Here is a 20,276-nt window from a genome sequence, read left to right on the forward strand (position 1 = left end):
GTGCGCCAAAACAGGTTAACATATAGGGCCCCGTCAAGAGCTTGGGGCCCTACATTCAAGTAGGAAGTATTCAAAACCCAATATGCAGAACTCCCGAATGATCGAGTGTGCCCGAGCAGGTTAACAGATAGGGCCCCCGAAAAGAGCTTGGGGCCCTCCATTCGAATAGGAAGTATTCAAAGCCCAATGTACAGGACTCCCGAATGATCGAGTGCCCGAGCAGGTTAACAGATCGGGCTCCCGAAAAGAGCGGAGGGCACTCCATTAGAATAAAAGTACCCCAAACCAGACGTGGAGGTCCCCACTGATCGAATGGGCCCGAGCACCTTATCATATGGGGGCCCCGACAGGAGCTTAAGGTCCTCCATTCAAATAAGAAGTACCTTGAAACTCCATGCGGAGGGCCCCGAATGATGGAGTGTACCCGAACAGGTTATCAGATGACCCCGATACGGGCAGAGGGCCCTAAATTCAAACACTGAGAACCAATGTGCAGGGCCCATCAGCAATCCAGTGTGGCCGAGGGGGCGAACAGAGGGGGTCCCGACAAATGCGTAGGGCCCCATTCAAATAGCACGTGCCTAAGGCTCAATATAGAGGGCCCCCGAACGATCGAATGTGCCCGAGCAGGTTATCAAATAGCCCCCCCCCCCCAAAAAAAAAAGTGTAAGCTCCCATTCAGAAAAGAATTCAGCGTAGGGCCCTCCATCCAAGCAGGAAGTATTCAAGACCCAACGCATAGGACCCCGAATGATCCAATGCATCAGAGGAGGTTACATATATTCTCCCGTCAAGGGGCGTAGGGCCCTCCGTTGAAATAGGAAGTACCCAAGGCCCAATGTACAGGACTCCCGAATGATCGAGTGTGCCCAAGCAGGTCAGCGATTCAGCAAAGAGGTACCAAAAACCCAGTGTAGACGGTCCCCGAGCGACTCAGCGTGCCTAAACAGGCCATTAGATGGGCCCCCCGATGAGAGTATAGGGCCCTAAGCAAGTGACGGAGAATTGGAAACGCCCTATACCAATGTAGAGGACCCATGAGCATATCACAAGTGTGTCGGTAGGGTTAACGGATACCCACATAAGGGCCCCTGAGCAACCGAGAATGCCCCGGCAGGTTAAGGTATGGGACTCTGGCTACCACTCACAGAGCCTTTCTGGCGAATGGAAATAATCCGTACAAGCGCCCGTGATTGACAAGAGTGCCCCGGCACTCTAACAGGAAGAGCCCCCAACAACAGCGCAGGGCCCTCTGAGCAAATGCAAAGAAATGAAGGACAACATGGAATGCTCCTAAACGACCGAAATGAACCTGCAAGGGACATATAGGTCCCCCGGAAACAGCATGTGGTCTAGACGGTGCAATGGGGCTTAAAATTTCCAGTTAGCAGCTTTTCCAATCATTGAGTAATTTTGGGACTTCTCATAAGCCCTTCACTTTCGCTTACAACTGCTCTTGGTGGCCTGAAGGTCCAGAGATACCCAGTTTTGTTGCGTTCTGTGTTGAAAAAACTGCACCTGTTCGGCCGACTATGGGCCCCCGGAGCCAATTGGGCCCTTTTGGGGTCCAAGGGGGGACATGCCCTGTGGCCCCCCCTCTCTGGATCCGCCCCTGCTTGTTACTGTACGTTTGTGGGGGATACTTTTGTTATTTTCCACTTTCTTGCTCCTCCCCCGAACTCAGTTTACCCTTGATGTCGGACTGTCGTGGGAAGAAAGTGATTGCTCCTAAGCCTGAGGTGTCATTCAGGTGACCACAACGAAATCTCAAATGGGAGCACCGTAATCCGATATGGGACCCGAAGGGCTGGCTAACGTTCATTGAGGGGGGCGCGTGTTGAACTCTCAGATACCAGCCAGAGGGCCCGTTGCAACGATTGGGCCCCGGGCTGGGCCTGGGAGCCCATTTCCCAAGCAGGGACAAGTCAGGACCCGCGGTTTACATTGGTCCAGGCACCCCGAGCCAATGAGAGGCCCCTGTGTCAGGCAGGGGCACACAGCGCCTAACCGGAGGTCCGGTGTGTTGACAAGGTCCCCCGAGCTGGTCAGGGAGCGTACGAGGGTGCCTGAAGATGGACCGATGTGCCCTTCAAGACTGACGAGAAACGGGCCGATGGGAAGGCTGATTGGCCCGTAAGGGTTGAAAGGCTGCAGGTCATCCTGGCCCATATGGCTATGATCCCAAATGTCAGCCAATACGCCTCTTTCGCCGATTGTGGACCCCTGGGACAGTGCGGGCACCTATTTTGGCGCCAAAGGGCCTTTTGGCGCCAGGGAGGGCACCAAGGTAGGACGTGCATCTGTGAGGGCCTCCGGACGAACCCATCAGGCGAACCCGCCTCCATGTCGTCAGAATGACAGCTGGTAGACCACCCCGGGCTGGGACGGAATTATCTTTAAGCAATTGCCCGGAAGGGTCGTGTGCACCTAACTTTTCACTAATGTTTACACATGTTACAGATTACATTACGCATAATGTTTACCCATTATACATTTCAATTAATGTTTTACACATTACGCATTTTCAAGTAATGTTTGCACAAGTTCCTGGCCTCATTTACGGTCAACCTTCACGGGATACTCAGTACGCCGCCGTCCGGTATGAAAAACCCAGATTAGAATTCACTCCACTTACAACTGAAGCGAGTCCGCATCATTACGTCACACCGATAGACCATGAAGCCACCCGCCCAACAGCGGCCGTCGTCGAGATTTGAACCCTGGTCTTCACCGCGTGCGAGACCAGCACGCTAACCATCCACCCACTTGAGACCCTGAGCCCGGCAGCCAAAAAAAATGCCATCAGAATAGGACTGGTTCAGAGTGAACTGATGGATTCGATGATCGTTGGATGCATATCACGCATAGAGCCGACTTTTCGTACGGGACTCTGCATATTTGCACTTGCTTCCCTCTAAGGCTGGCAATCCGCGTATGCTTGACACGCATAACCATCTGAAATATTTTTGGAGGTTGTATAAGCCCAGTGCGTAGCGACCCTCCATTTGGAGGGTGTATAAGTTCGGTGTATAATTATTGATTACAATATCCCCAATTATCATGTTCAGTTCGCCAACGCAAGTTTATTACTTCATGCTTAAATCGAACAATTACTTTCAATAATGTCAAGCCAAGAAGCTCGGCACACAGCCCACCACAGGCAAACAACCAGACAGCCGACCACGCCGCACCACACAGACAACAACCCGCATGAAAGGCCCTTGCCTCACACGCAGACTCCGCAGCGGTGACATGACCAAACACAGGTTCCTGTAACTTCCGCCAGGGCGTCCGAACAACTACGGTTTAACGTCAACTATGGAAAAAACTTTCAAAACACCTGAACACTACAGTAATGTACAATCATGGAAAAGTACTCAGCTGATAAAAGTAAGCGGAAGAAGTCATATATCTCAGTTAAAAAGTTGAAAGTGGTCATAAAATGAAAAAAAACCTGGGGAGCACTGACCCCAGCTAGACCGTGACTAGTCCATTGAAAGGGAACTGCGAAGTGATTGGCGCTTCCGCCTGGCACAGTCACTAACGATAACAATAACACGAAATACACAAATATATGGCCCAACGGATGCATCTGTGGTTTGCAGAGACCATGCTACACGTCATATATCCAACGAAGACCACGACACAAAGAAATGTTTGCCACCAACGCCAAATACCGACCCCTTCCCAACGCAACAGCGGGAAACCGCATAGACAGCTTGATGTCTTTACCACGATTCCTGGATCTACCAAGGTTTTTAACAAGATGGCGGGCGGTTTAACATAGTGGAAGACGGCTGTTGTCCTATCTAATCCTGTGTATCTATGCTTGGCACACGAGTTAAATATTTCAACACCAATGTTCCCATCACTACCTTCATGGTTACCATGACAACGAGGACGCCGAGGAATTGTCGACCCCGCGGCGACGAGCCTCGGTGTGCGGTTTCCCGCAGGCGGTGTTTATTTGAGGGGGGTGTGCGGGTTGTTGTGTTCCGGTGATATAATCGTTGGTCTCACATCCTGAGTTTGAAGTTCAACATACCAGAAATGGCCTCTGTTAACGTTTGTAGATGCCCTGGAGGCATTTCCGCTCAACGCGAGCCTATATTGAATGTCAAGCAAGAACATTGTGGCGATATTCGAATTACCGACTCATGTCGTCCAGCACCCGTTCCGAACCCGTGCAAATCTATCGAGAAGCCTCAGACATTTGGTCTGAACTTAAATCTTCATCAATGACGGGCCAAGATTACTCATCGTCAACCGGTTGCCAACTTGTGCGATCTGCCAATATCATAGAATGGGACCAGATGAACGACCGAAAAGTTTTTGGAGCCAGATCGGACAAGGAAAACTCAGAAATGTAAGTATGGATGCCCTATAACTGCCCAAAATAGACAGTGTTCAGGCAGCACACGCGTAATGATTGCTGAAGCTGCGGCTTGGCCCGCGTTTTTTTGCGGTTAGCGGAGGTCGACCTCGACCGGCGCACGACAATTTATATTAACACACCGTTAAAAGTTGGCATATGTGATTGTGATATGAAAAGCATCGCTACGGGTGTCCAGACAACTGCTGATATCAAACCTAGAGCGAGAATCACCCTGTTGTCCAGGCATGCTGACGCATAAACGAGACTCCCTCTCGAATACACGAAAAGTGCCGCGAATGCCTTCCGTTATGGCCCAAAATATTTATCTAGAGCGAGATAATCTGAAGCATTCGGGAAACAGCTTCCACTCATGTACCCTGCTCACAGCATTTGCCTTGTCATCACAGACACAGAACATGAGTGCGCTGGTCGTTTCGTTATGTGATGCACCGGTAACGTAATATACGGTGCGGCGGCCACACTCGAAACCCCCAGGCCAGACACTCCACTTCCAGGGTGTTTGAACAGATGGTTCGCCAGCCGTCCATCGTTTGCTGTTGAGCTTCCGCTGCTCTAGTGTTTGTTGTTCTGCTGTTCTAGTGTTTGCTGTGAGGTCCGTTCTTGCTGCAGCGCTCGGGGTCGACGCACGGACCGCAGCCGTGACCTCAGATGACCTTGGCCGTTGAAGGCTCGAGGGTGGACCACCTCACTTTGTCCCAGTGACCTCACCCTTGCCTGGACTGCCCGTCGTCGAACTGTTCTCAGAGCTGTGCGTCACTTACTGATCCGTACTGACCTGTATTGACCCGAGATGACCAATACTGGCTTAGTGTGGCCTATTCCGATCAAAGCCAGGATAGCCCGAGCTGTACTGAGCTGGCCCAAGCACCTCAAGTGATCACATGCTACTGGGAGCAGCCCAAGCTGCCCTGGGGTCGACATGGCCTTGTTTTCGGACTGGACAGTACAGGGTGCGGCTTGTAATGTCTCGTGCGATAGTAGTAAGTTTGTATGGTCTGTTTGAGCAAGAACATGAGGGCCAGTTTGACCCAAGCTTTCGGATTCTTTTCTGGATCACTTGGTGGGATCCAAGCCGGCATTCTTCTCCAACTTTAGGCGGCACTGACCCATTCAGGCTGAAGGCATTAGAACGTCCCAGCGTGCGTGTACGTGTGCGTGTGCGTGTACGTGTGCGTGTGCTTGTGCGTGTGCTTGTGCGTGTGTGCGTGTGTGCGTGCGCGTGTGCGTGTGCGTGTGCCGTGTGCGGGGCGCGGGCATGGGCGCGGGCGCAGTCACGGGCGCGGGCGCGGGCGCGGGCACGGGCACGGGCACGGGCACGGGCACGGGCACGGGCACGGCACCGGGCACGGCACGGGCACGGGCGCGGGTGGGGAGACCCCTTTTAAGTTAATCATTTTCACTCGCCTACGATGCTATCCATCTCTTCACGATTAGTATTAAGCATCGGCCAACATCGAAGAGCCATGACCGCTTCGGCCTACTGCTGCAACGTATGTGGCCAGATCTACTGACCCATGCCAGACAAGGACACATCCATCTAAATATGAGCAGAGCATGGCTCAAAAACGGCTCAGTGGGCCTGGTTGGAGGCGGCGGGTCGCGAAAATGGGACGGGTCACATGCCTCACAGCCACTTATGGGTTAAGTCATGCATTGCCCATCGTTCAAATCAAGGGGCAAAGGCTAGGCCTTCTACGAGCAACAGGGGTTTTCGCTTCCCGCCAGACACGGAATGGCCATGCAAGGAGTGGCAGCCCCTCGCTGTGCGGCCGCAAAACTTTTGGGGCGCCCTGGGCTGACGTCCTGACCCGGTCTGGCCGTTGCCCTGTATCTGTATTTGACGCCTTGGGCCGACGTCCTGACCGCGGTCTGGTCGTTGCCCGTATCTGTATTTGACGCCCTGGGCTGACGTCCTGACCCGGTCTGGCCGTTGCCTGTATCTGTATTTGAACGCCTTGGGCCGACGTCCTGACGCGGTCTGGTCGTTGCCCGTATCTTGTATTTGACGCCCTGGGCTGACGTCCTGACCCGGTCTGGCCGTTGCCTGTATCTGTATTTGACGCCTTGGGCCGACGTCCTGACCCGTCTGGCCGTTGCCTGTATCTGTATTGACGCCCTGGCTGACGTCCTGACCCGGTCTGGGCCGTTGCCTGTATCTGTATTGACGCCTTGGGCCGACGTCCTGACCCGGTCTGGCCGTCACCTGTATCTGCATTCGCGCCTTGGGCTGACGTCCTGACCCGGTCGGGCCGTCGCCTGTCCTGTATTGGCGCCTGTTTACCATGCCCTAATATTATTTCACAACAGCGGATATCTGTCTCCATTCTCTAGCTATCTCCCAGATCTTATCCGGTTTTTTTCCGAACCCCTGGCCAAAGGTCTTGTCAACCCATGCAAAAAACTGTGAGTGCCTGCAAAAATGGCCGCGAACACAAATCATGTTTTTTAAATGGAGCAGGTGTTCGTCCTCGCCAGATTTTGTTCAAAACACGCACGGCGAGCGCGGTGTCGGTTCAAACCAGGTGCGGCTCGACCCGTCAGGAAAGCAGGTTTTGTGAATTGTCTCGACGTGCCGCTGCCCGGCTAGCGGGATTTAACCCCAGGCGTGTCAGGACGCAGGTTTGGTCCCAAGGGCTTCATGTGAAATGAATAGCTTCAAACCCTGAATATGCCAACGCACGCTCGTTTTCTCAAAATCCAGAGTGAGCAGACCATTGCGACAAAGCTACTAAGCTTTACTTGGATGTTATGTAGCCAGTGAAACGATACCTGAAGGTCTCATAAACCTTCCCCTGCTGAGGAGGTAACAGCAAGAAAGCTTAACTACGCATGTCGCAGCCAAGTACTTGGCTTGAGATTACTTCAGGTTCAGCTGTGCACATATCCACTGTACCACGGTGGATTCAGATATGCCCATACTGACCTATAGCGGTCTGCGTCGGGCAGATGCCGGGCGATGGCCCGTGGGTGATTCCGACTATGACAAGTGTACTGGTTGACCCCGGCCAAACCTATTCCCTGACGTATCTGCACGGACCCCAGGTGTTTTTCATGAGTACATGACCAACGATGTCAACATTGGTCAGCCGAGAGGTGCTAGTTGGGACAGTGTGGCGGCGCCGCTGCTCTCTCCGCATGCTCGGGCCGCGCTGAGCGCTGCCTGATGCGCCTGCAACCTCTGTTGCAGGCTGCGGGAGCTGAGCAAGCGGCAGCAGGACGAGTGCCTGACCACGTGCCGGCACCGGGCCGCCGACACCACCAAGAAGCTCGGTACGGGCCGCGGTCCGAGCCGCGGACCTCCTGACGTCGGCGCGCGGCGTTGTGACGGGAGAGGCGGCTTAGCGCCGAACGGGGACCGAGACAGCTGTGGCGGCGAGTCCTCCCACCCACCCATCCCCACCCCACCCGCCCGCTCACGAACACCGACACTCCTGGGCATCCGGTTCGCGATCTTGCACACGCTGCGTCAGGCCAGGACGCGCCGGGACAACAGCGGACGGGGGCTCGATGAGCTCCGCTCGCTGCCGTCACACGGAGCGCCGAGCCGGCGCCTTCAGCGCGGGCCCTGACCAGCCGGACGCCGTGCTGTCACCAGGCGGCGCTGCATCTCGCCGCGCTCCCGGCCGATGCCGGTCGGACGGGTCTGCCCGGCGCTGGGACAGTGGGGCCGCAGCCTCCTCGTCCATCAATACACTCGGGTCGGCGTACGACGGATCGGCGCCGTCACCGTACGCTGTGACCGACATAATATGCCCCCACGAAGAAAAGGCGTGACTGGTCGCTTGTCGAGCGCGACGTGATTGCCAGCGGTTCTTGTTGCGTCGTTGACTGGCGATGATAGACGTTACCGTTCTGCTGCTGTGCGGCTATTGTCCGTGGAATGCTGCATTGAGCGCATCTCGCAGTGGGCGACGGGGGCGCCTCGCATCGGCTGCGGCGGCGGCGCCGTCCGGCCAGCAGCACCGGCAATGCGTTGATCACTCGAGACGTGGTGCAGCCACTGAGTGCGCCTGCTCACTGACGCGACAGCTGCCGCGTCCCGGTAGCCGCGTGCTTTCGTGATAACATGATGGCCTGCTGAAGGCGACATCGGAGCTGTCAGAGGCGGCATTCACAGGTGCGACGATGGCCGACTAATCACACGGGGAATGTCGCCAGAGCCGTCCGGGCCCTGTCCAGCTCCGCTCAGTCAGCGAGTGCGAATGTCTGGATTTGATAACGTCGCCGATCTCTACCTCTGCCTCTGCCTCTGCCTCTGCCTCTCCCCGGATCCGTGATGGCCTTGGCTGAGAAGAATGGCACGGTGCGTGACATGCAGCTATAATGTGTTGTACCTTCAGGTCGTATAGCCAGCGTCGAAGCGCGCAATTATGCAGTCAGTATGGCGTAACTGCATGCTACCTTGGTACCGCGAGCAGTAATGATTCGTTATTGTGGATCGCCTGATGCTGAGCGTAGTTGGGCCCGATGCTGATGGATCCTCTGGTACAGCGAGCTTAGCGAACAGCTCTTTATGGTCTGGTGTTTTATGTGAGAATGGGCTCTGACCGAGCTTTCGCCAGGCGACCAGTACATTGCAGGAGGGTAAACCATGTATCGATGTCGTTAAGCGGCAGCAGCGGCTGTTGTAAGATGATGCGTGGAGCATATTGCGTCACAGGTAAATCAACGGGCGTGGCGATCACTTGCTGATCGCGGTGAGAAGTGAGGTGCGACTGGTCCTTGAAACTGCTAGTGCTGTTCCCGAGCCTTCGACCAAGGCGTGCTGCTTCTCTTCCGAAATATGTAGCTGATGTGAATCCAGTGGTTTGACCCGCAATGTATCCTGCCGATGGTGACGGGGGCGGTCGGAACGGGCTCGCGATCTCCCGCTCACCGGTTAATCCTGCCGATGGTGACGGGGACAGGTCGGAGTGGGGCCGTGATCTCCCGCTCACCGGTTAATCCTGCCGATGGTGACGGGGGGGCGGTCGGAGTGGGCTCGTGGTCTCTCCCCTCACCGGTTAATCCTGCCGATGGTGACGGGGGGCGGTCGGAGTGCTCGTGATCCTCCCGCTCAACCGTTGCATCCTGCCGATGGGACGGGGGCAGTCGGAGTGGGGCTCATGGTCTCCCCGCTCACCGGTTAATTCTGCCGATGGTGACGGGGGGCGGTCGGAGTGGGCTCGTGATCCCCCGCTCACCGGTTAATCCTGCCGATGGTGACGGGGGCGGTCGGAGTGGGCTCGTGGTCTCCCCCTCACCGGTTATCCTGCCGATGGTGACGGGGGCGGGTCGGAAGTGGGCTCGTGATCTCCCGCTCAACCGGTTAATTCCTGCCGATGGTGACGGGGGCGGTCGGAGTGGGGCTCGTGATCCCCCGCTCACCGGTTACGTGCCCATCAGGTGCGCCTGCGATGCAGTCCGCCCACTCTGCATTTTTGCACTCGAATTGTGTGTGTTAGCGTGTGGTGCGACAATGATGCAGTCTACCCGAGCGCTGTCTGCGCGGGACAGGCCAACAGCAGACACTTCACTCGTCTGGTTTGGCGTAATGTTCGCATGACATGACCGGGGAGGTTTTGAAACATCACGTGGGTAGTTTTGCCGACAAGACCAGCGCAGCCGGACAAACATCCACGGGTGCGCTGAAGCCAGCTCCAGCCTCAACCACCGTCCGCCAGCCTACCTCCAGACCTTCGCCGTTGCGGGCCGGCCGCAGCAGCTCGACCTAGCCTCGGCGGAGCGACACGCTGCCGCTGGCCATTTTGAACTGAACGGGCCCAATCGCGCCGAGCGATCCATCTAGTCCGGCTGGACGGCGACTGCCGGCGAGCGAGATAGCCGGCGCCGGCGATCCATCACCACTCTCCGCCGCCCTGTCGGAGCGGCCCCACTTCTCAGCCTCCGTGGTGGCGCATGGCTGGCTGAAGAAGCGCTCTGAGGGTGGCTCCATGCTACCGCTCAGAGTGGGGTCGATGTTGCTCAGAGGCGGCTTTGCACTGTCGCTGATCTAAGAGACAGATGGGTTGGCGTTAGAGGGTTATGCTGTATGCAGGTGCTAAGATGTGACGTGGCAGTGCGTCACGAACTCTTACAGGTAGCTCATAACCCCCGCCCTCAGCCTCCAACATGTCGCCTGCGACCCTTACCCTGGACATCTGACCTCTGATCTCTAAACTGTGAACTCTGAGCTCGGGTCTCTGACCTCTGACCTATGAAATCTGAACTTTAAACCTCGGTATCTGACTCTCGCCGCCCGCTACAGGTGAGCGTCTGCGTGACACCAACTACTGGAAGTTCGAGCTCGAGAGGCTGCTGGAGGACATGCGGAATGAAATTGACCTGCTGATCGCCCAGAAGAACCGCCTGCGAAACTCCTTGAACGCCTCGCAGGTAGCATCGCACGCGTGCGGTGGCACGGATTTGAATGTCAAGTGCGAGACTCGCGCAATTTCGTGGACAGGCTGTGGGTGCATATAAGACCACGTGTGGAGCTCTATTTACTCACCGTGAGCATGCTGTAGCATGTAGAATATAACGCGCAGAGGCGCGTTTGGATGCCGCTACATGTGTGCGCATAAGCCAAGCATTTACAATATCCCAGTGATTTTTTTGTCTTGAATAGACCATGGACAGACGTTCGCAACGTCCCATCAAATTCCTACCTAGATGCGTATTCCACATGATCTGCGTGCGAGAGCAACAGTCACTCCCTTACGATATGTAGCCACCAGTCGCTCATGATATAGCTATATGTATTTAATTCCATAAACTTGATTCCGTCGTATGTCACTCTGGGCAAAGTTTAAGGCGGAAATGAGTTGCAGGCTAGCTATTGTAATGCTGTGCTTTTCCCGGTTCACTTCAATCGCTTGCCATTTTGCAAGCAACTTTATCTGACCCCTTGAAATATTTTCGACGTAAAGGTCAAATCATCGCATCCACCGTGTACATCACATATCGTGCAAATGCATACATGGCGCGCGACTACGACTCGCACGCGGCGTGGCGGTCTATGGTCCCACACGTCTTGATGCGCTCACCGCTCGCTCCAAACTCCTTGCTCCTGTTGACTTCACGATCCAGGCAGCTGTCGGGCGTCGGCGGCGCGGGGGCAGCAATGTCAGCGCGGCGCTGCCTCTACACGCCCTTAGGAGCGGCGATCTATTGACCAAGCCAGCATCCCCGCGCCGTGAATCAATGTATATCCGAAATTGTCCCTGGCGAGCGCGCGTTGCCTTCGCTGAGCGTCGTCACTCGCCGCGCCTCTCCGGGGAGTGGCTGGCCGCCGTGGTACGGCCGGTGGTGTCGCGCCGACGGCGGCGCTGGCGGCACTCGGCGGTCCTATCCAGTATCGTGGTCGCCGAGTGCCGCCGGCACAGAGCCAGCCGACTCGTCTGTAATGTAGCCCGGCGCGCCGGGCACGAGACGCTGCCCGGGGACGACCCGAGGCTGCGGCCGTGTGGCGAGGGAAGGGCTAGCTCGGCTCCATGTCAGACAGAGGTGGTCGCAGAGGGAGGCCACGCGCGCCTGGTCGGAGCAACGCTCGGGGGCGGATTAGATGAGTCTGAACTTTGAGAGAGCCTGTGACAGGCAAAGCAGAAATTAGGTGCCTTACGGGGTGCCCGACGGTGTGGTTTTTAAGCTGCCTAGGCCTAAGCAGTTATGAATTGCCTAGGCGTTGTGGAAATGACAGTGAGTATAAGCACGGAGACAATGCAGTGGCGATGCGGCGATGAGAGATAACCATGGGGTCAACACGCGCCGTAACATGCGCCGGGCGAGTTTCCACACTCTTTCAAACACTGCACACTTTCTTCACCGCACTCCCGACAGTCGCCGGGCCTCAAGGAAGGAGGGAGGGAGGGCCCAGAGCCGAACAGCCAGCGAACAGCGACCCGCTTCTTCTCCGCGATACGGCGTACGGACCATGCACACGAAATATTTAGAACTTGCCAAGCGCTGCAGTTCTCACCGTGTTTGATGTGGCATGTCTGGGGGATGTAGTGATCGATCGAAGATGCATACCTTCTAGGACTGCGGAGGCTCACCAACGGGATTCAACCGTGGCATTTTTGCGGTCTGGTCATCGCTGGGTAGCCCCTGTAGACTATTTGTGAGTGCAATGTCTACTAGAGGCACTGTCGTCGAGCCATATTACTGCTACCAATGAAAGGAAATGGGCTCACGTCGCTACATTGTTTCAGCAGTGCATAGCGGTGGGGCGCAAGACACAGAGCACGCCATTGTCACCCAGAGGACGGACAAAGCTGATGGAGACCGTTCGTGACCGTGTGTCTGGCTTGGAGTAGCGCGTTTTGTCAGTGTAGCCCACGTTTCCGGAATGGCGTCGTTTAATGGGTACCTACGGGTACATTGAAGGCGATTGTTATAATAGGATCTCCCAACCCCGAATGGCGAAAAGCCGGAGCTCAAGGCCTGTCTCGCAAAAAGAAGTGCATGGTACAACCTGAGGTTCACGATCGCTGTGCGTGGCGATGCGTTCGTCCCCGGTTTTGAGCCACAAGTGCAGCAGCCGCGGCAACGGCAGGACCGGAGATCAGCATGGGACGGAAGCGAGGAAAGCGGTCCGTGGTCACCCAGCTGTGCGCGTTACGCCTCTGCACTGATCAGTGCAGCGGCGTGTTGTTGGTGAGACAAGGGTACTCAGGATAGCTGAAAGAAGTTCCCATGACCACAGCAATTTCGGGGCTGAATTACTGGTATGTGCCCGCTCTTATCAGAAACGTTTGCGCGGAAAGAAAATCGGCGAAGTATGAGGTGACAGTTTTCAGGACCATTGCAAGCCTTGTGTCGTCCAAACTTGCGTGGTTTTACTTGGACCTCGCCCTTGGCTGGAAAAGAGGCATTGAACACCGCTTTGCATGATGCGGATGTTGTCAGACGCCGAACTTCAAAATTATATGCACGTGAGGATTTCAGTCACCTACCTCGCATGGGTCGCCAGTAAAGACCAGTGTTCAGATCATGGATGCCGCACATTGTATTCATGCGCCCGATGGCGTGTTTTTGTTGCCATACGATTATTAGTTTTTGGTATGACGTGGGAAGGACCTGTGCATACAAGGCTTGACTTGCTGGATCTGATTCAACGTGGCATCTGTCACATCCACTGCCTTATTTGGTGCATTGTCCAGCTTGCTTAAGGTGCCGACACAGTCGAGTGCCGTTTTCCTCACAGTGCTGATTTCCCAAAGTGCTAATTTTCCTACAGAAATAGCACGCACAGTTTGTAGACGAAACATAGCTTTAGATTCACTAGTTGTACCCAGCTGACCTCGCATGACTCGTCAAAGTTCACTCGCACCAGCGATCAATGGCACAAGTCTGATGCAGTATCCCTCGAGCTATACCTCGCACCAGCGATCAATGGCACAAGTCTGATGTAGTATCCAGCGAGCTATACCTCGCACCAGCGATCAATGGCACAATTCTGATGTAGGTATCCAGCGAGCTATACCTCGCACCAGCGATCAATGGCACAAGTCTGATGCAGTATCCAGCGAGCTATACCTCGCACCAGCGATCAATGGCACAATTCTGATGTAGTATCCAGCGAGCTATACCTCGCACCACGATCAATGGCACAAGTCTGATGTAGTATCCAGCGAGCTATACCTCGCACCAGCGATCAATGGCACAAGTCTGATGTAGTATCCAGCGAGCTAACCTCGCACCAGCGATCAATGGCACAATTCTGATGTAGTATCCAGCGAGCTATACCTCGCACCAGCGATCAATGGCACAAGTCTGATGCAGTATCCAGCGAGCTATACTCGCACCAGCGATCACTAACACTAGTCTGATGCAGTATCCCGCGAGCTACACGACGCCGCTTTCCGCCGGCTCTACCTCGATCATTTGTCTCGGTAGCGTGGAGGGCCCGAGAGGCGCCCGCGACTCGGGAGGGTGAGAACTCGACCCGAAGATCTGAGTCCGACGAAGCCGCGGGAGCACACTGAGACTACCCGGATGTGTCGCTGATGCGCGTGCAAAGCCAGGTCTGTCAAGTGTCGTCAAACCGGCGTTGAGCCGGTGGTGGTGCAGTCAGGCAATTTGTAAACTGCCTGACTTCCGAGCGGCTTTGAAACTGGCTGGTAGTGTACGTTGTGTGCGAAAATGGTGAAGGCGTTATGTCATCTCGGCGCGGTAGTGTTCCGCCCAAAACTTCCCAGATCACCAATTGGTCTGGGAAATATACACATTATTTAACAAATATGCATATCATTTGTCATGATATTGCTCTCCTTTCGATCTCTTGGTGTAGTGTTCTACTTACTTTTTTATTGCAAGCCAATACCAGCACCAGCGAAATAAATGTGCTTTATTCTATTTTTATTGCAACAAAGTTACAAAAGGTGAGTTTCCAATATCGGTTTTCTGCTGAGCCAGTCTTAGCGGGGATAAATGCAATGTACGGGGAGCGGAACCATGTTTTTGACGCTCATCCACCTGGCACATCTGAAGCAGACCTGGGCCTGAGGCGACGCGTCTGTTTGACGTCCCGGCCCCCACAGGAGCGCCGCCGGGGACTGACGGCGCCCCACTGTCCGGCAGATCCCGTACATGATCGTGACGGACAGCCTGGACACGAGGCGGCGCCGCATCGACGGCGACCTCGTCACCGATCAGCTGGACGTGGCCCTGATGAAGGTCGGCTAGGGTCAGGTCGGGGCGAGGTCGGGTGATGTTGGGACCACGGGGCTCAGGCCAGGTCAGCGTGGTGGTCAGGTCACGGCCGGGTAAGGAGACGGGTGGCGACGTCGAGGCAGCACCAGAGCACGGACAGAGGTCAGGTCAGGTCATCATGTCCAGCTGAGGTGCAGGTCATGTCGGGGTGAGATGCGTGGTGGGGCTCAGCTCAAGGCTCAGGTGGTGTGTATGTCAAACAGTGGTGGCCTGTTGGGATGGCGTCAACTCGACTCGGAGTAGACTGCTTTGGCGCAGCCCTGGTGAGTGGTGTTCCGCGAACAGGTAGATCCAGTGGCACAGCTGAGTGGCCACGCTGCGATAACTACAACCAATTTTCTGGAGCCAAATGTGAGAGTGATGACCTCAAAACACGAAACGTCTCACGTCCCACCTCGTGTGCGGTGCGGACCGCCCCTCCCGCCTGCGTCACTGCCGCCTCCCGACCTCGCCGCCGCGCCAGGAGATGGACGTCATCAAGCGGGCCCGCGACCTCATGGAGGACACGAGCGTGACGGCTGACCGGGTGCTGGCCGGGGACCGGCGCGCCAAGGACGCCCTGGAGCACGACTGGAGCGACAAGTACGAGGCGTCGCGCATTGACAGCGCCGCCGGCGAGCTGACGCCCAACTCCACCAACATCAAGCCGTACCCGGGCGTGCGCGCCTTCCACCCGGGGTGAGTCGCCGCACCGGGGTAGCCTGGGGTTGCGGAAGCTTACCTGGGGGTTACCGGAGGTTACTGGGGTCGCCTCTAGTCACTGGATCTCATGCGGTCGCTGAGTGTCATGTGGTCACTGAAGGTCACATGCGGCCACTGAGTGTCATGCCATCATTGAGGGCCACATGCGGTCACCAGGGGTCACATGTGGTCACTGAGGGTTACATGCGGTCACTAGGGGTCACATGCGGTCACTGAGGGTTTACATGCGGTCACTAGGGGTCATGTGCGGTTACTGAGGGTTGCATGCGGTCACTAGGGGTCACATGCGGTCACTGAGGGTTACATGCGGTCACTAGGGGTCACATACGGCCGCTGAGGGTTACATGCGGTCACTAGGGGTCACATGCGATCACTGAGGGTTACATGCGGTCACTAGGGGTCACATGCGGCCACTGAGGGTTACATGCGGTCACTAGCGGTCACATGTGGTCACTGAGGGTCACATGCGGTCACCGGAGGGCCACTTGCAATCACTAGGAGTGATCTTAGGTAACTTGGTCACCGGGCTGTCCGTGGGTCAACGGAGGTCATTGTGGAGCAAGTGACTGGCCTTCAATACTGCTGTAACAGGCCTGTTGCGCAGTCATCAGATTTGCCGGTAAGGTGATCAAAGCGTAGTTAAGCCCATTTAGCGCCTACTGACCTTTAGGGTCCACATTTCCGGTGGATTTACTCTATTTAGACGAGTCATGGCAAATCACCTAGTTCCAGAACATGAGCTCAGTTATGTATCCTTGAATAAGGAACACCAACGTTGGCTGTCCATATTATCTGCAAGCACGTCCCTCACGCTTGGCATTACTCAGGTTCGTTGACATTCGTTGGAATTGGGGTGTTACCCAGCCTTGGTATCAAAATGTCATCAGCCTTGGCGTCTAGAAAATACGACACCTGAAGGGAATGTTTCTCATTTGAAGACATTGCAGCCTACATCAGACGTGATGAAACAAGCTCACCTATAACTATCGGTACAATTAGGAACAATCAATCGGTACAGTCGGTACAAGTGGAAAACGCTGTCCTAGGCAGCATAAATCTCTGTTTAGTAAATATATTCCTCAATGCGTCGTCATTTGATTACGTCATCTTACCTTGCACAACATTGATTAAAAGCCAACAATCCACCGGAACGGCCGTTTTATCTGGAAATAGCGCTCACGAACGCCAGATTTGAACGCCTCGTCAATTATAGTTTTCTTCGTGTTGATCGCCGCATGGCTTATGGAATGGCAGGATTGGAATGGCATTATTATGACGTCACGTATGCCAAGGTGACTTTGAAATGCTCACCCCGACATACCTTTCCCAGTTTTTCCCTTAGGTCTCAAGAAAGGCAAGATTGTGAACAGTACCGAAAGGTCTTCAGGATGGTAATTTCAGTTCAAAACTCCATATGAATGTGGAACACTCCCTTTGATAGAAAAAAGGCTTCCAACTGAGTACATAACTGGCAAAAATGTCCCAGCGCTAGTCCTCCCATGAATACGTGGACTAGCTGCACGTCCCATACCATCTGTTATCGTCCCACTTCCATTTCCATATTGTCGGGCGTTTGGTAGGGCGTTTGGCACAGCTCGGCCGTCGTCGTCACTGCAGCGGTTACCAGCGCTAGCCGCACACGGTCACACGCGGCCGCGCTCTGTCCGGGCTGCCCAAACAGTCCCTGCTCGGGTGGCGGGCAGGCGGCAGGGCTGGCGCGCCTGCCCCCCGGCTCCATGCCCTCATGGCGTCTGGTTCAGCGCGTCGGTAGTCGGCCATTTTCGGTGGTGGTCAGTGTCATTCAGCGGGGAAGGACGTACTGATCAAGATCTGAGCCCGAGTAAGAAATCTGAGTCTGGTGGAGGCGTGACCTTGGTGGAGCCAATGGAGGGACGGGGGGGGGGGGGGGATAAGGTGCGTGGCTGAGAGGCTCACAACCGCGCTTGAAATTTCTGATCGTGTTGCGGACGTTTCCGAGGCCGTGACTCCAGCTAGCCGGGCGCGGTCTAATGGTTCGGTGCAACTGCAGATGAACTCGTCACTCATACCCCGCGAAAGGTACCTCAACGTGTTGACGTTGAATCTGCCATCTGCCTGGGGCACATGTCAGGGGAGGAGCCATACGTTAACAGTTAATATGGTTGTGAAGCGACAGGGATGAATGGACGTGGAGTATGAAGGCAATGCATCATATGACTTTCTTGAAAGCATCGGATATTAAACTAATAAAACTGGCTGCGTAAGGATGTGCTTCTGAGAAAGCCGGCGCAAGACAGCCTGGAGATAATGGCTAGCTATGAAATAATAGGAGCTAGCCTTCGTTGCGTGACCCGAGTCGCATGAATATTTCAGGAACAGGGAACCTGGGCGGCTTGCCGAACTCAGTGACTCGTCTGCGACCAAGGTAGCCTGGAGAGTAGGTCAGCACCATGACCGGTCGGCTGGGTGAACCCCGGCGCCGCTGATCAAGCGCACGAGCTGTGCCGCGCCCTGCATGTCGCCAACCACATGCTCGTGCCTTGGGCTTGGCAGACACGTCTGGCGCGTGAGAATGGACTGCAACGGACCGTCGTTACATGAGTCTTTGTTAGTTACCTTCAATTTCAATAATCATTAATAGTTCCCGTGGCATATGATGTCACGCAAGCGACCTGATTCCAATGATATCGAGGATGGTATGATAGCGAGTAATATTACAAGATGTGACTTGTTGAAAGCGTATTAGGCATTGTCTGTTTTCTGGAAATGGTCCCATATATCGTTGCTACTATTTCTGGGGTTTCTCGTAACCAGCCCTTTTGGACACTTCCGCAGTGCGTATGACGCAATGCCCCATTGGGAGCGTACATGTGCATGCGCCCCCAGCCGATGGGCCAGTTACTTCGAGTAGTTGTGTAACGCTTCTCAAGGCGACTGTCATAACGCAAAATCGCTTTCGTTTACACGCGCCCGAGTGGCCGGCTAGATACCCTTCGCTCGGATAGGGGTCAATTTGAACCCCTGAGATCTCGAGAACTAAGAGAGCTAGAGACACTAAATTTACAGGGTGTGTTAACTTGTACGTGAAATCACTTAAGTCGAAGTTTGAGGTTCCTAGGTCATGACCTTCAGGTCAAATAAGGCCAAACAAGGTCAAATTCCTGGTTGGTCTCCAGAGTGTCCCCAGAACCTGGATCTAGATCAGGGTGTCTCTAAGCCAAATATCACATACTCATTTAAGTTCAGTGACCTTGTTTGAAATTTTGAAGGTCATGGTGACCAAGTAAAATGTGGTTCCTATCAATGAATGCGAAATGAGCACCAGAAACTGTCCCATACAGAAAAACCTAGAGAAATAAAACGGGTTGGTTTTGACCTTGGTCTGACCTTTGTACCTGACCTTAGGTCAACGTAATTTGCTCACTCAATATTTGTGTTGCCTAAGAAAGCATCTCAGGGATGTATGGCTTCGTCTAACACTCCGTTGTTGCATCAGACTGAACGATTCCCTAGAAATTGCCTTCGCTGAAACCATAGCCCGACTGACCTGCCATAGGTCAGCGACCTTACGAGATGCATCTAAATTTGTGATGCAAACGATCCATTATTTAATTTTCTACAGGTATGCGAAATTTGGCGCAGTTACACCGCGTCGTTCGAAGACCATTCTAGAAAAACCTTCGGGGGTCAATTTGACCTCTAACCGAGCGCGTGTTGACCCCCAACCGTGCGCTAAGGGGACATTGACCCCCGAAGGTTTTTCGGGATGGTTTTCGGACGGTGCGGCACAGCCGCACCGAATTCTGCATAACTGTAGACAATTGAATAGCGGATCGTGTGATATCACAAATTTAGATTTACATTGTAAGGTCGCTGACCTACGGCAGGTCAAAGTCAGGTCGTGGATTCAGCTAAGCCAATTCCTAGAGAATCGGTCATTCCGATGCAATAACGGAGTGCTAGACGAAGCCATAGATCTGTTAGACACTCAATTAGGCGGCACAGCAATTGAATAAACAAATTACATTGACCTAGAGTCAGGTATGGATGTCACACCAAGGTCAAAATCAACCTGTTCTATTACTCTAGGGCTTGCTGCGTGCTTGTCCGGTGCTCCTTTTAAGTTGATTGATGAGAGGAACTGCATTTTATCTCTTTTATAGACTTCTTAGAAGTCACAATAGGTCACTGACCTAAAACGACCCGGGTGAACATTTAGTTCTTGGAACATACTGGCTAGCAAAATATTTGTCGCTTGTTCAGGTGCAACCCTCAAAGCAGTCTATGATTTTGGCCACCACGACCTTCAAAGAGTCAGACAAGGTTACTGAGCTTGAATGGGCATGTGACCTTTTCTTTAGAGCAGGTGTCTAGGTTCTGGGAACACTTGGCACTGGGAGACCAATCCAGAGTTTGACCTTGTTTGACCTTATTTTACACCAAAGTTATAACCGAGAAACCTCAAACGTTGACGTGAGTCCACGCGCGGGCCAACACACCCTGTGAA

At 54.4% G+C, this 20,276-nt stretch overlaps 1 protein-coding gene across 1 annotated transcript in view; it reads left to right on the top strand.

Moving 5' to 3' along the window:
* The first annotated feature begins 4,242 nt into the window (after positions 1-4,242).
* The window catches only part of LOC119095814 (tektin-4), an 88,622-nt gene continuing 72,588 nt past the window's right edge, over positions 4,243-20,276 (top strand). The window contains exons 1-5 of the mRNA XM_037218667.1: positions 4,243-4,366; positions 7,584-7,666; positions 10,644-10,771; positions 14,957-15,052; positions 15,552-15,766. Of these exons, the coding sequence (XP_037074562.1) occupies positions 4,314-4,366; positions 7,584-7,666; positions 10,644-10,771; positions 14,957-15,052; positions 15,552-15,766 (575 nt within the window). The 5' untranslated portion in view covers positions 4,243-4,313. The remainder of the gene's footprint in view (positions 4,367-7,583; positions 7,667-10,643; positions 10,772-14,956; positions 15,053-15,551; positions 15,767-20,276) is intronic.

Source organism: Pollicipes pollicipes, unplaced genomic scaffold (genome assembly GCF_011947565.3).
Source record: "Pollicipes pollicipes isolate AB1234 unplaced genomic scaffold, Ppol_2.1 Scaffold_4219;HRSCAF=4965_pilon_pilon_pilon, whole genome shotgun sequence".
Classification (NCBI taxonomy): domain Eukaryota; kingdom Metazoa; phylum Arthropoda; class Thecostraca; order Pollicipedomorpha; family Pollicipedidae; genus Pollicipes; species Pollicipes pollicipes.